Source organism: Microtus oregoni, unplaced genomic scaffold (assembly GCF_018167655.1).
Source record: "Microtus oregoni isolate MIOR12 unplaced genomic scaffold, Mior012 000028F_ref0000031, whole genome shotgun sequence".
Lineage (NCBI taxonomy): Eukaryota > Metazoa > Chordata > Mammalia > Rodentia > Cricetidae > Microtus > Microtus oregoni.
Window position 1 is genome coordinate 32,773,181 of NW_024543087.1, and position 16,521 is coordinate 32,789,701.

Below are 16,521 nucleotides of genomic sequence, written 5' to 3' on the forward strand. Positions count from 1 at the left end.
CGAAGGTGTATTGCTGTGATTGGTGTGTAATAAAAAGCGGAGCAGCCAACAGCTAAGCAGGAGGTATAAGCGGGACTTCCAGGGAGAGAAAGGAAGAGGAGATGGATTGAGGTGCACAGGAGACGCCATGGAGACACTGGAAGTCAGACATACAAAAGAAAAGAAAAAGCAAAGAGCCACATGGCAAAATGTAGATTGATAAAAGCAGGTTAAGTTTTAAGAGCTAGTGGGGCAAGCCTAAGCTATGATCAAGCTTTCATAATTAATAAGTCTCTGTGTTGTTATTTGTGAGCTGACAGCCTAAAGAAAAATCTGACTACATTTAGTGCCCAACTCGAAGCATAGACATCCACATAGGGCCTGAGAAAGCTGGGGGAGGTGGAGTTCTGACTAGGCTGGGTGCTGGCAGTGTACACAGGCATGGCTCTTTTAAGAGGCCCTGCTCTGAGCACTTGAATGGGGTTTATGAGCAGTGGGCAACACACTACTCAGCCAGTGGCAGGAGACTAAGTAGAAGCCTAGTGGAGCTGGGGCAAATAGACCTGCACCAAGCCAAGGCCCAAAGGCATGAGGCTCCGCCCTCACTGCCTCGAAGAGGGCTGGGGTCAGCTGCCAGCACATGCACCAGTGCACCAGTGCCATGCACGAAGCTAAGTTGTGCAGCAGCTCACATAGCAGTTTAAGATGCATCTCATGAAGTCAGAGAATGCTACAGGTGCTTAGTAAAGCCAAGTCCAGATGCAGAAAACCTCTAAAAAAAGGCACAGTGTGTTTAAAAATGTGATTAGATGCTGAAGAAAGAACAGAAAATGGGTATAGACAGTCATAGAAAAACTAGTTTAAAAATAATAAAGTCTTTAAAGAGAGAGTAAAGTAATATAAAAATATGGCATGTAAAGATGGGAAATACACACGGTACCTGAATCCAGTATGTTGTTTTGTTGACTTTGAATTTTTTTAAATGCTGATGTATAAAAAACAATAGCTGCTGAGAGACATTAGATTATGGAAACTGCTAAGTTAAGCCAACCTATATATTTTAAGAATATTTTAACTTCAAATGGAAGCCAGAAAATATGTTCCATTGAGGGAGAGGTCATAACTTTGTTTCCACAGGAAACATGACATAGGAATGATAGGATAAAAGAATAGATTTTGAATCCATTTTTACCTAAAAAGCAACTATTAATCTCAAATATTTGACATTGGTATGGATTTTTGCATACTGATACAAATTAAAGGTTGTTTTTGCTAGAACATACTCTATGTATGTTTCTATTCTTATTAATGTATTTTTGTATATTGATACAAATTTAAGGCTATTTTTGTAAAACTGCATATATGTTTCTATTCTTGTTTAAGGCACTATACCTATGCAGCTCATTTAAAAATGTAATGTAAAGTTCTAGGCTTGAAAGCTGGTTAGTAGTTAGTTAGTCATCTATAATAATCAAAGTCGTAGTCATTTTAGATATGTTTTCAAGGTCAATCAAAGATATATTTTACATAGATAGGTGGTCTTCAAACACTTCAGAGACCTACAGAATATAGCATTTAAGATGTTTTAATAACATAAGGTTTTTCATGACTATAAGACATATCTGAATCTAGCAGGACCAATCTACTTTAGAGAAGATGATGGGCATCAAAGTAACTCTGTATGGAGGTTGCTTTTATTGTGTCAAAGTTAATCACTAGGCAAGAAACTGCCCTTGACTCTACTGCTGACAGTATGCTGTCCAAATTGGACAAGCAGGACACAAAAGAAGGCAGTTGTTTAACTTTGCCAAGACAAGGTCTTCAAAATTCCTGCTTTACAGAAAAGTCTGTCAGATATTCTAAGCCCATAGGCTGAAGATGGATATCTCAGCCTTGCAGAGGAACCTTATGTGACTGTCCAGACAGCCAGCTGCTTCTGTCATTTCTATAGTTTTGGAAGTTGTTTTCTCTGTACTTCCTATTTACTCATTATATCCTTCTTAGTTCTCTGATAGAGTTGAAGATGAGATAGTTATAGTTACAGTTTTCCTTGTAGCCAAATTCAGAAAAGAAACTCACAAAAGAGGTATAAAGTGTATTAGGTTGAGAAACATAAAAGCTTAAATTGTTTATCTAAGAAAATGTTTTGAGATCTAAAATGGTAATTTTGAGTTGGTAATAAAAGCTATGATAGAAAGTAAATTAGGTATAAAGCTTTGGACTCATCAGAATAAGATAAATAACAGAGTAGTTTCTCTGAATTTGTCAAATTCAAATGAACTGGACATTATAAATGTAATTGTTACTTGATAATTGTTCTTATTGTATATAATTTTACCGTATTACAGTGAAAACCTTTCCTTTTTATTTAGGCAAAAGGGGAAAATGTTGTAAGATATTTGTGCACTATGTGAAGGTATATTGCTGTGATTGGTGTAACAAAAAGCTCAACAGTCAATAGTTAGGCAGGAGAGATAAGCAGGACTTCCAGGGAGAGAAGGGAAGAGGAGATGAATTGAGGCAGGCAGGAGATACCATGGAGATGCAGGAAGTTGGAAATACAGAATAAAAGAAAGATAAAAAGCCACATGGTAAAATATAGATTAATAAAAGCAGGTTAATTAAGTTATAAAAGCTAGTGGAACAAGCCTAAGCTAAGACCGAGTTTTCATAATTAATAATAAGTCTCTGTGTAATCATTTGTGACCTGGAGGCTCAAAGAAAAATCTGACTACAAAACCCTGTCTCTAAAAAAATAGAAGAAGACGAGAAGAAAGAAAAGAAGTAGAGGAGGGAGAGAGGAGGAGGAGGAGGAGGAGGAGGAGGAGGAGGAGGAGGAGGAGGAGAAGGAGAAGAAGAAGAAGAAGAAGAAGAAGAAGAAGAAGAAGAAGAAAAATATTTTATAAATTCATGTAAATCTGAACCTCAGAAAGAGCAGACAACACACTTAATGAAGTAAGACAACTTAAAAAAAAACCAAAACAAGTATTTACGAATCCAAGAATACATCAGAACCATCATCCACAATGGTCAAGTCGGCTTCATCCCAGAGATGCAGGGATGGTTCAACATACGAAAATCTGTCAACATAATCCACCAAATAAACAAACTGAAAAATAAAAACCACATGATCATCTCATTAGATGCTGAAAAAGCTTTTGACAAAATACAACATCCCTTTATGATAAAGGTCATGGAGAAAGCAGGGATACAAGAAACATACCTAAACATAATTAAGGCAATATACAGCAAGCCAACAGTCAATATTAAACTAAATGGAGAGAAACTCCCAGTGATTCCACTGAAATATGGGACAAGACAAGGTTGTCCACTCTCTCCATATCTAATCAGTGTAGTTCTCGAAATCCTACCTGGAGCAATAAGACACCAAAAGGAGATCAAGGGGATACAAATCGGAAAAGAAGTCAAACTCACACTGTTTGCTAATGATATGATAGTTTACATAAGTGATCCCAAAAATTCTACCAAGGAACTTCTACAACTCACAAACACTTTCAGTAATGTAGCAGGATACAAGATTAACTCAAAAAAAAAAAAATCAGTAGCCCTCGTGTACACAAATGATAAAAGGGCTGGAAAAGAAATCAGAGAAACATCACCCTTCACAATAGCCACAAATAGCATAAAATATCTCGGAGTAACTCTAACCAAACAAGTGGAAGACTTGTATGACAAGAACTTTAAATCTTTGAAGAAAGAAATTGAAGGAGACACCAGAAAGTGGAAAGATCTCCCATGCTCTTGGGTAGGGAGAATTAACATAGTGAAAATGGCAATCTTACCAAAAACAATCTACAGATTCAATGCAATGCCCATCAAAATCCCAGCAAAATTCTGCAAAGACCTCGAAAGAACAGTACTCAACTTCATATGGAAAAGCAAAAGACTCAGAATAGCCAAAACAATCTTGACAATAAAAGAACTTCTGGAGGCATGACAATCCCTGACTTCAAAATCTGCTACAGAGCTACAGTACTGAAAATAGCCAGGTATTAGCATAAGAACAGACAGGAGGACCAATGGAACTGAATTGAAGACCCGGATATTAATTCACACATCTTCGAACACCTGATTTTTGACAAAGAAGCAAAAAAAAAAAAATCAAATGGAAAAAAAAAGCATATTTAACAAATGGTGCTAGCATAACTGGATATCAACATGTATAGAAGAATAAAAATAGACCCATATCTATCACCATGAACAAAACTCAAGTCCAAATGGATCAAAGACCTCAACATAAAGCCAGCACACTGACCCTTATAGGAGAAAGTGGGACGTACACTTGAATGCATCAGCACAGGAGACTACTTCCTAAATATAACCCCAGTAGCACAGACACTGAGAGAAACAATTAATAAATGGGACCTCCTGAAACTGAAAAGCTTCTGTAAAGCAAAGGACAGGGTCAACAAGACAAAACGACAGCCTACAAATTGGGAAAAGATTTTCACTAACCCCACATCAGACAGAGGTCTGATCTCCAAAATATACAAAGAACTCAAGAAATTGGTCATCAATAGAACAAATAATCCAATTTTAAAAAATGGAGTACAGATCTAAACAGAGAACTCTCAACAGAGGAATCTAAAATGGCTGAAAGACACTTAAGGAAATGTTCAACATCCTTATCATCAGAGAAATGCAAATCAAAACAACTCTGAAATTCCATCTTACACCTGTAAGAATGGCCAAGATCAAAAACACTGATGACAACTTAAGCTGGAGAGGTTGTAGGGTAAGGGGAACCCTTCTGTATTGCTGGTGAGAATGCAAGCTGATACAGCTCCTTTGGATGTCATTGTGACAATTTCTCAGAAAATTAGGAAACAACCTTCCTCAAAACCCAGTAATACCACTTTTGGGTATACATTCAAAAGATGCTCAATTGTGCCACAAGGACATGTGCTCAGCTATCTTCATAGCAGCTTTGTTTGTCATAGTCAGAACCTGGAAACAACCTAAATGCCCCCTCAATCGAAGAATGGATAAGGAAAATGTGGTACATTTACACAATGAAGTACTACACAGCAGAAAAAAAAAATAATGGCATCTTGAATTTTGCAGGAAAATGGATGGAGCTAGAAAACATTATTTTGAGTGTGGTAACTCAGACACAGAAAGACAATTATCACATGTACTCACTCAAAGGTGGTTTTTAAACTTAAGCAAAGAAAGCCAGACTACATACCACAATCCCAGAGAACTTAGACAACAATGAGGACACTAGGAAAGACATACATAGATCTATTCTACATGGGAAGTAGAAAGAGACAAGCTCTCCTGAGTAAATTGGGAGCATGTGGACCTTGGGGGAGGGTTGAAGAGGAGGGGATATGCAGGGAGGGGAGCAGAGAAAAATATAGAGCTCAATAAAAATTTTAAAAAAACAAGCATTTAGAGATTAAAACTAAGGGAATAAAAAGTACAATAAACAAAATGTCAAAATTTTACCAGGGCCAAGGGTGGGGACACACATGTATAATACCAGCACTTAGTGGATGAAGGCAGGAGGAGCAGGAGTTCAAAGTCAACTTTGGCTCGATAGCAAGTTCGAGGCTAGCTTGGGCTGCATGAGGCATTCATCTCTAAACAAACAAACATAATCTTTGACAGAAGAAATATATGAAAGACAAAGCAACACCTCTCTGAAAAGAAAAGATAGAAAAGGCCTAAAAATTAAGGGAAGAACAACTCAATACTAAAAGTGTCCCAGAAAGAAAAAAATAGATTATCAAAAATAAATAATACAAGAACATTTCCAGTAACTGAAAAACATGAGTTTCTAGATGAATACAACCCAATGAATTTCCCCAAAATAAAAGGAGACCAAGGCACATAGTTATGAATTTTAAAGTTGCCATAAAAGAAGAAACAGATTCCTAAAAACTTCCAGACTATTTAAAAGGTCACATTCAAAGCTGTCAGGAAAGGGATGGTATGGGGCGTCTCAACAGCAATGTTGGAAACTGGTAGACAATGGGGAAAATGCCTTCTACATTCCAAGGGTGACTGAATACCAAATCACACTACCAAACTTGTGTTAAGGAAGAGTAAAAACAGGTTCAGACAGACAGTTTACCTCAATGTGCCCACTTTGGAAAGATTCTTGAGGGTGTGCCATATCAAAACAACAACAAAAGATAATCCCTCAGAAAGTAGCATGGAATTCAGGAAACGGGAAGCCTCTCTATGACAACTTCAGGGAAAGCTTAGGAAAATATCCAGTGTCCAGAGAAGCTGATGGTGGTGCACTGGCTGGTTTTGTGTATCAACTTGACAGGAGCTAGAACCGTCAGAAAGGAGGAGCCTCCGTTGAGGAAAGGCCTCCATGAGATCCAGTTGTAAGGCATTTTCTCAATTAGTGACCAATGGGAAGAGCCTAGCCAAGGGTAGATGGTGCCATCCGTGGACTGGTGATCCTGGATTCCATAAGAAAGCAGGCTGAGCAAGCCAGGGGAAGCAAGCCAGTAAGCAGGACTCCTCCATGGCTTCTGCATCAACTCCTGCCTCCAGGTTCCTGCCCTGTCCGAGATCCTGTCCTGACTTCCTTCAGTGATGGACAGCAATGAGGAAGTATAAGCCAAATAAACACTTTCCTCCCCAACTTGCTTTTTGGTCATGGTGTTTTGTCACAGTATTAGAAACCCTAACTAAGACAGGTGGAGAGGTTACAGATCTGGAAAATAGATGGATAGATAGATAGATAGATAGATAGATAGATAGATAGATAGATAGACAAGTAAATAAATAGTGTGACAGGAATAAGCTTCCAAAGAGTCACATTCTAGAAAGAGGCATCATTAGATGTGGAAGACCAAGAGATGAGAGAAAACCAGGCAAATTTAAAAAACGTGTTAGCTAGGAGCTAGAGAGATGACATTGTGGTTAAAAGCACTGGTTGCTCTTCCAGAGGGCCTGGGTTCAGTTCCTCACAACCATCTGTAACTGCAGCCGCAGCAGCTCCAATGCCTTCCGATCTCCACAGTCAGCAGGCCATACATGATACATAGATACACATGCAGACAAACCCTTATATACATAAAATAATCTTAAAAATTTTTATTTGAAAAATTTCATCTTGAAAATAAAATTTTATCTTGCTATAATACTTGATTCAGAAAAAAAGATAAGCACAAAGCCATAATAATGAAAACATTTAATATGTTCTTGCTATGGTTTGAATGTGAACTGTCCCCCATGGGCACTGTTTGGAGATGTTAGGGAACCCTTGAGCTAGGGAAAGAAGCTGCATGATTTAGGGTTGAAAGCAGTTGTCTCGAGAGAAAGGAATAGGCCACTTAGCATTCTACTGTTAACATCGTAAATTTTTCCATGTCTTTGAACCTCAGCTCTGTAAGCAAGTTCTGGAAGGACACAGGAGCATGTGCGTGAGAGATACACAGTGTCTGAGTCCAGTGTTCTTTGTCACCCTCCTTGTACGTAGCATTCACACTTCTTCGTGAGCACAGAATCCTGATAGACCCCACTGCGTGTCTGGAAGCCCACTAAAAGGGAAAGCAAATCCATGCAGATAAGAGGGCCATGCCTACAACCGAGAGAGGAGCATGGACAGCTCTAGGGGCTGTACTGTCAGTCAAACCCAATCTTGCTTCTGAAGAAGGAAGAAGCACCGGTCCTGGAAACAGAACCAACTAAGGAGCTCCCCTGTCCCTTCTCGCTCAGGTTACATCCCTGCCTCAGCCAATGACTGTGCAAACAATGATGACTCAAGAGAAACAGACAAGATAGGACCCATAGCGAGCCATCTTTTCTTTGGGGTTGTTCCTTGTCAATAAGCAGACGGTGGACCATCGGGAATGAATACGCATGTTGCAGAAACAATTCGGAAAGCAACCGAGTGGTTTCAGCAGTGGGGATAGTTTCATTCACTATTTCCACTGCTAAGAGAAGATCACTCAGAAAGGCCAGTGGTGCAGCTGTGGTCACGCTGCATGTTAAAAGCTGGCATCGGACCTTAAAATAAAACTGGCACCAGGGGATGGACATGTAGCAAAGCTTCCAAGAACAAGCCTGGCCATGTTTGAGGCCCTGGGATTGAAGAGCAGTACCACAATACCTGGCCTGTACAAAATGAAAGTGAATGGTAGGATATGTGCAGAGAAGTTGGGCAGGGGCCCGGCAAGGTGGTTCAGCAGGTTAAGTGGCTTGCCATGCAGACCTGCCAGCCTGAACTGGACACCCAGAACTCATGTAAAGGTGCAAGGGGAGAACTGACTACACACAGCTGTCCTCTGACCTGCGTTTACACACCATAGCCCGTGCATGCGCATACACATACACACACACACGTGCATGCATACACACACACAAATATACACACTGATAATTTTTAAAAAGAGTGTGAGCTAGGTAATGGTAGCACACACCTTTAATTCCAGCACTCAGGAGGCAGAAGCAGACGGATCTCTGTGAGTTCGAGGCCAGCCTGGGTTCCAGGACAGTCAGAGCTATACAGAGAAAACCCTGTCTCGAAAGAGGGAGGAGGGGGAGAAAGAGAGAGGCCTTAACTTTAAAAACAAGAGGAGGAAGAGGAAAGGGGGAAAGAAAGAATTTGGGGCCAGTAAGATTGCTCAGCAGGTAAAGACACTTGTCTGACAGCCTACGTTAGAACCCCAGAACATACATACAAGATGAATCTAGAAAACCCATGCCCACAACTTGTCCTCTGACTCCACACATGCTTACCCCAGTAAACAAATAAGCATAAAAAAGTTTAGATTTAAACTTCTTCTTATTTAGAATATTAAGTAGGAATACAAAATAGCTCAACAACGTAAAAAACTGAAGAAAAAAAAAAGCCTTCTATATTTGCTCCTCTTTGCCTGGTCTCACTGAGCTGTGAAGCTGGCCACCCATCCTCCAGTATCCCCACTGGCCAGCCTCAGCTGCCAGCATCTTCCTGACTCCATAGAGAAACAGCCCTCCCTGTCTGCAGTGGATACCCCTCCCTGCTCTGGAGCAATTCTCCTCCTGCTCATCCTCTAAGGCACAGCACAGCTGCACACACAGGTGCACTGCCCAAGGGGACCCTTGAGGCCCCCGTCTACCGAGACCTGGCCCTGCATCCCCACCATGGAACAATGACAGCACAGACAGGGCCCGGCCACCAGGCCCAGGAAAGGACTTACTCGAGGAACCTGGTGATGTACTGGCGGCTGCAGCGGGACCAGGTGAGCGGGATGCCTCCGTCATACAGGAGCTGTGGAGACATGATGAAAGGCCGTTTCCCAATGGACTCACAGTCATTGCCGGTGCCGTCATGCTGAATGCCAAAACTGCGTGAGAGCACAGGCCCCAGGGGCAGGTGAGCAGCAGGAGGCCACCAGGCCTCCTTCCCATGGAGGCCTGCAAGGGGTACAGTCCCAATTCCCAGGGCTAGCTCTGTCATGCACTGGCTGTGTGGCCTTGAGGTAGTCACACACCCTCTGATGCACAACACGGGGACAACAGTGTGTTCCCTGGGTTTTCCCTCTACGTGTACCAGGCTGGGCCTGAAATGACTTTCTGAGACCCTCAGAACCCCATCCTTGCTCCAGAGCAAGCCAAAAATGGCAATCCAGGAGGCACAGATGCGAGTCTCTTGTGGCCCTGCATCTTCCCTGACCCCAAGATGACTTCCGGCTGTGAACTTGAGTTAAGATATCTGTGCTACCACCTCCCAGGAAGGTCTCAAGAAACCATCCCTAGGAAGGGACCAAGAAAACATTCCTGAGCACCAGCTGGGAACCAGGAACTGTGCCAACTACTAACTCACTTAGCCCTCATCACCCCAGAGAGCCTCAGAGAGGCCAAGGAACTAACCAGCAAAACACAGCCAAGAAAGAAGGACTGGGGCCACCAGCACAGGCATGGCTGTCACGTAGCCCAGATCCTCTTACTTATAGAGCTCTCTGGGAACCTGCCATGAAGCCGATTCACAAGCTAACCAACCCTAGCACAGGCAGCAAAAGGTCCAGGCCACGCTACACGGGAGTCACAGACAGGTGACATTACTACATCCAGCCCCCTCTGTCTATGGGGACACACGGAAGTCCAGAAAGGACATAGCATGGAAGCAGAGTGATAAGAATCAAAGATGCCAGCACCAAAGGCAATAACGGAGGTGGCCAAGGCTCCGTACCCTGACCAGCCATCCTCACTCCTCTCCCATGACACGCTGCAGCTGGGTCTCAGTGATGCCCCAGCATGCCTCTCTCCTGCTTACGGAAGGGCAGTCTTGTTGAGGAAAACAGGGACAGTGCCGGGGCTTTGTGGTTAAGACCGCCATCACAGACACTATTGTTCCCTAGGGTTTTGTGACCCATGATCCTTCCTGGCTGGTGCCCAAAAGTAGAAAGGTAAAGTTGGGCTCCTAACTGGCAGTGGGGACAGTTGAGTTACCTGTGTCCTAGCTCGTGGGCCACGGTGAAGGCCAGGGGCAGGCCAGTGTCCTCACTGACACTACAGCTGAGGTGAGGATGGCACATGCCAGCCACGTGAGACAGGCCCAGGGTTTCACAGGGGTGGTTCATGGCTGCACACAAATCCTTCCTGCAAAGAAAGAGTTGATCACAGGCTGGCTTAGTCTACTGCCAAGAGGGCGGGGGAACCCCGGGCCACCCCAGGTCCGGAGAGAGAGGGTGTCACTTCTCATCACTCTGACGTTGGACCCACAATGGCCATGTTAGAAGCAGGTACTTTGCTCACACACAACCTTTCCAACACACTGGGACCTGGAAAGGATGTGTATCTAGAACTAACTACATTGGTACCACTCCAGCTACTGTAGCCCAGTAGAGGAAAGGTAACTCCAGGTAGACTACAACAGCACAGGCTCTGAGCCAAAGAGATAGCTCAGTGGGTAAGGGCACTTGTGGCCACCCTGATGTCCTGACTTAGGTCCCTGGAATCTACATCATGGAAGGTGAGAAACAATGGCTACAAGTTGCCCTCTGAGTTCTACACACATGTGCCGTGGCATGCATGTGCACATACACGCATACACACACACAAATAAATAAACTTTAAAAGTTGGGAAAAATAAAATAAAATAGAGCCCCAGAATGTAGGAGAGAGGGAGGGAACTGCAATTGAAAGCAAGCAGCATAAGAGTGACTTTGAAAACCAGTGCTCTGTAAACGGACCCTTGGCCACCAACATACACAACAGAATAGTGCAACACTACACACGCACTCTACACATACCGTACACACCACACATACTCCACACACACATATATATCACATACATGCAGCATATACACATATACCATACATCATTCACACACATGCACACACACACACACACACACACACACATGCATGTAGAACACGTCTGTCCACTTCCTACTTGTGTTATCTAAACTTCACTGGGCAAGTTACTATGGGGAGTTTGGGTGGCTACAAGGTGTCTCTGTATAAATTATGACAATAACACGAGATTCCTCAACCCTAAGGCCCTCCACCCTTCCTGGTTTGGTAGGTACCTGGTGAGCAGGATGGCAGTATCATGGTGCTGCGGGTGAGCGTCCCCCTTCGTGTTGATGCTCTTCTGCCATTTGCAGAAGCTCCTCAGAGTGTTGTCTGCATGGTGCGTGATCTTTAAGTCCTTCTGGAGACGGAAAGAGTGGTGGCTCATGCCTCATACTGAGCTCTGAGGGACAAGCCCAACTGGCCTCCACACCAAGACAGGAGTCAGATATCTAAGGGGCAGAGCAACGAGGGTCCCCAGCCTCCACCCCTCTGTCTGTGACCTGAGAAAAAGTGTCTCAAGGGCCAGAGGTGTCATGTTACTATCAAGGTCAAGGAGGCCTATGCTTGTCCTTCCATGTAGGGCAGGAGAGCTCAGACCCTTGCTGGGGACAGCTTAGGACTATATAACTTCTCACCTCCTCATCTTCCAGCAGGATGAGGCGCACGATGGTGATATGAATGGGGTTCCCAATGCTGGGGTCGTGAAACAGGCCAGCCACCTATGCAAGAGGGTGCGAGAGGGGATCAGACCACAACCAGGATAGGATATGGAACCCAGTACCTACCCCAGCCACCCAGGAAGCATGCACATCTGATCACACACAAGATCGCTCTCGGGGGCACACCAACGGCTCACATTACTGCGGTTATATATATACATATGTGCCTACCCGTCTCCATACCTGCACATCTACACACCTGCACATCCCCACACCTGCACATCTCCACACCTGCACATCTCCACACCTGCACGTCTCCACACCTGCACATCTCCACACATGCCCTTCTCCACACCTGCCCGTCTCCACACCTGCACATCTCCACACATGCCCGTCTCCACACCTGCCCGACTCCACACCTGCACATCTCCACACCTACTCGTCTCCACACCTGCACATCTCCACACCTGCACATCTCCACACATGCCCATCTCCACACCTGCCCGTCTCCACACATGCACATCTCCACACATGCCCGTCTCCACACCTGCCCGACTCCACACCTGCACATCTCCACACATGCCTTTCTCCACACCTGCACGTCTCTACACCTGCACATCTCCACACACGCCCTTCTCCACACCTGCCCGTCTCCACACCTGCACATCTCCACACATGCCCGTCTCCACACCTGCCCGACTCCACACCTGCACATCTCCACACCTACTCGTCTCCACACCTGCCCGACTCCACACCTGCACATCTCCACACATGCCCATCTCCACACCTGCCCGTCTCCACACATGCACATCTCCACACATGCCCGTCTCCACACCTGCCCGACTCCACACTTGCACATCTCCACACATGCCTTTCTCCACACCTGCACGTCTCTACACCTGCACATCTCCACACACGCCCTTCTCCACACCTGCCCGACTCCACACCTGCACATCTCCACACCTACTCGTCTCCACACATGCCCTTCTCCACACCTATCCATCTCCACACCTGCCCGACTCCACACCTGCACATCTCCACACCTGCCCATCTCCACACCTGCCCGACTCCACACCTGCACATCTCCACACCTGCCCGACTCCACACCTGCCCGACTCCACACCTGCATATCTCCACACATGCCCATCTCCACACCTGCCCGTCTCCACACATGCACATCTCCACACATGCCCGTCTCCACACCTGCCCGACTCCACACCTGCACATCTCCACACATGCCTTTCTCCACACCTGCACGTCTCTACACCTGCACATCTCCACACACGCCCTTCTCCACACCTGCCCGACTCCACACCTGCACATCTCCACACCTACTCGTCTCCACACATGCCCTTCTCCACACCTATCCATCTCCATACCTGCCCGACTCCACACCTGCACATCTCCACACCTGCCCATCTCCACACCTGCCCGACTCCACACTTGCACATCTCCACACCTGCCCGACTCCACACCTGCCCGACTCCACACCTGCACATCTCCACACCTGCCCGACTCCACACCTGCCCGACTCCACACCTGCACATCTATACACCTGAACTTCTCCACCCCTGCACTCACACCACCCCCACCCAGCAGTGACAGATCAGTGGCCACCTCCCTGGGCAGACCAGGTTCAGCAAATGAGGCTTGAATGAGGCCCCTGAAGCAAAAGGCCTCAGAAGCCTTTGATCCCTAAAGAACAAGGAGCTGATGATGGTATTCAAATCAGGAAAGGCTACCTCAGAACTACACTCGCTCACGAGGATTCGCACAGTGGGACTGTGATGTTAGCAGGTGGACACCAGCCATGCCTGCAGTCCCTTCTTCTGAGCCCCGACTTCACAGCCATACATCCTAGCTGCCCTCAGAGGCACTTCCTCTACGGTGGCAGCAAGCAAACCCTGGCCTTGGGGACAGACAGAGCTGTATGGAGATCTTTTCTCCTGGGAAGCAACAAGGATCAGCGTGGTAGCCCCTCAAGGAGAGATCTAGGAAGGGAGGTTCTGACCCTATGGCCCCCACGGGAGTGGATAGATCAGCCACAGTGCCCACCGGGTAGCCCTTTGGAGACCCTAGACTGCCTTGCCTACCTCTGTCTCGCCTCACTTTGACTTGCTAAGCCCATGCACCCCAAAGTCTCTGTCATCTCAACTGTCAGGTGGAGTCAAGAGCAGTTTGTCCAGCCCACGAGGTGTTCCTGCCCTCCGCAGCTCATAGAGCTGCCCAAGGTCACCAGCTAAGCTAAGACACTCTAAAACTAAGCAGACAGTCCCATCTCTAAGGCATGAATATGTCTTGGGTGGAGCTATTCTGGTGAGGTGTGTCTGTCCCCAGCACTTAGCACAGATCCTGACATAAAGCAGGAATGGGTTTGTCCTGGGCAGAGCGTGTAAACCAACCAGACCATGTGCTCTTGGGCAGGCACAGGGCTGCAGTGGCCCAGTCTTCTCTCTAGTCTTGGGGCCTGGAAACCTCCTTCACACTTGAAACCTGATCCAATATCTGGAAGCCAGCCTGTCAGCATTCCTACCCATATCTACTTCTGTGTCCCATTTCAATGCCCCCTCCTTTGCCACCCCCCTCCCTTGTAGCAACTGTAGTAACCTCACCATGTTCATGATCGTCAGCACATAGCTCTCCACTTGCGGTTGCCCATGGTATTCTACCATTTTTGCATCTGCCACCACCAGGGTCTCCACCCACTTCTCTTTGCTGATTGATCGCTGCTGCCTCCTCTTCTGCCGCCGCTGTTCCCAACGCTCTCGCCGATGTTCCAGCTCTGGGGACACTGATGGGCAGAGATGGAGTGGGTGAGATCCCCCAGGTACTGAGCTAGAAGGCCCCAATAACACAGGTTAGTTAGTCTAGAGTAGAAGCAGGAAAGAGGGGCAGGAGGCTCCTCACCAGTATCCCTGCTGGGATTGGCTATGGACAGCCCAGCCAGCTGAGGAGGAATGATTGATGGAGTCAGAGACACCCTAAGCAATATGTAGAGAGAGCGGAGGAAGAGGAAGTGTCAAAGTGAACAGAGGAGGTGAGTAGCAACAGGAAGGACACTCCAGGGGACCTGTCAAGCCCATACCACAAGTCAATGAGACATCCAAGGCTATGATAAAATGTCAGTTTGAATGCTGCATGCCTCTAGTCCAAGGAATCTGGCCATGAGGGTATTAAGAGAGGCTTCTAGAAAGGACGTGTATCTGAAGATCATCCCTAGCCACAGCTTCATAGGGAGGTACATACCTTGTACTCCACAGGTGCCTGGAGCCCTTGAGTGATCCTGCTGGCCCCGCTGTTCAGGGACTTGGTGCTTGTATACCACGTGGGGCTGGGCATGTCCAGTCTGAGCTGGAACTCCAGGCAGAGGCTCAATGAAGTAGTCCTCATTGGAGAGCTGGAACACACCTCTCTGGGGAAGATGCACCAGGGTCACAGGAGGGCTGGTACCTGGTTGCCTTTCCACAGACTCCAGAGGCCTGCCCTACTCAGCTGGGCCCCACCTCCCCAATCTGAACCCACCACAGCCACACAGGGCGGCTCCCTCCTGCTGGTCTATTGCTAATTCTTTCCTCGCCATTCCACACAGCCAAAGACTTCAAAGCAAAGCTCTGGCCCTTACTAGAAGTCTCTTGAAACATCTCCAAGGATTCTGCTTCACCACCATTAGAAGGGAGAAAGAGATCTGCATCAGAATCTGACAAGATGACGTCTTACACAGTCCCAGACAGCCCTCCTGAGTCGGGTGGCCCATGGCGAGGCCCTCGGGATGCTTTGCATCTCCTTTGCCCGCCAGTTTTCTCCAGCCACCATGTCCCCTCCCAGCTGGCCATTGCTTCTCATCAACCTCTTCAGTCTCCCTGAGGCAATGAATCACTCCAAAGGCAGCTCTGTCATACCCAAGCCACCCAGTTGCCATGACCACCAAGATATCCTGCTTCATGGGTTCATAGCTGGCCAGAGAAGTGAAGCTGGCAAGAGCGCTTTGGGTACATCTGCCTGGCATAGAGTTCAGAGAATAGAGGGTTATGGGAAGCATCCAGGCAGCCCACCATCTCTGGAGCAAGCGTGGGACTCCAAGAGAGAAGGTGTCACCTCCTTAAGACGTTCCCACTAGCACCACCAATTAGACCCCTTGGGTCACACAGAGTACTAGAAAGTACATCTGCTTTAGGGACTACAGATGGGGTTTTGAATCAGCCTCCCTGAATGATTGGGATTTAGTGACCAGCGCAAGGTCCTCTCAGAGCCTGTTTCTTAATTTATAGAATGGGAAAGTGATCTCTGCTCAGCCTCCATGCAGGCTCAATGAGAGGAACTACACCTGAGAAGCAGGCATGGGCTCCTAAAGCAGAATACATTACTGCACAGAGAGGGCTCTCAGGCCTAGGCAGCCCAATAGTGCATGCCACTTGTTGCTGGTCCCATAGTTTTCACCTGAGCCATTCTGCCTGAGAGCCCTTTGAAAGCAGTGGAAGACTGTGTGTGCACACTTGCACTCCTGCTAGACACACTAGGGTGCTTGAAGTTACAAAAAGCAGATGAACACTGCCTGGAATGGAAGCTGCTTTAGCCCCTGGTAGTGGAATCTCACAGGCAATTAGGCTGTA

At 46.4% G+C, this 16,521-nt stretch overlaps 1 protein-coding gene across 1 annotated transcript in view; it reads right to left on the reverse strand.

Annotated features, from left to right (window-relative positions):
- Adamts7 (ADAM metallopeptidase with thrombospondin type 1 motif 7) overlaps window positions 1-16,521 on the reverse strand; it is a 45,037-nt gene that overhangs the window by 18,466 nt on the left and 10,050 nt on the right. The window contains exons 3-8 of the mRNA XM_041677284.1: window positions 15,158-15,323; window positions 14,524-14,702; window positions 11,888-11,971; window positions 11,486-11,610; window positions 10,402-10,551; window positions 9,150-9,296 (exon numbers count right to left, since the gene is read on the reverse strand). Of these exons, the coding sequence (XP_041533218.1) occupies window positions 9,150-9,296; window positions 10,402-10,551; window positions 11,486-11,610; window positions 11,888-11,971; window positions 14,524-14,702; window positions 15,158-15,323 (851 nt within the window). The remainder of the gene's footprint in view (window positions 1-9,149; window positions 9,297-10,401; window positions 10,552-11,485; window positions 11,611-11,887; window positions 11,972-14,523; window positions 14,703-15,157; window positions 15,324-16,521) is intronic.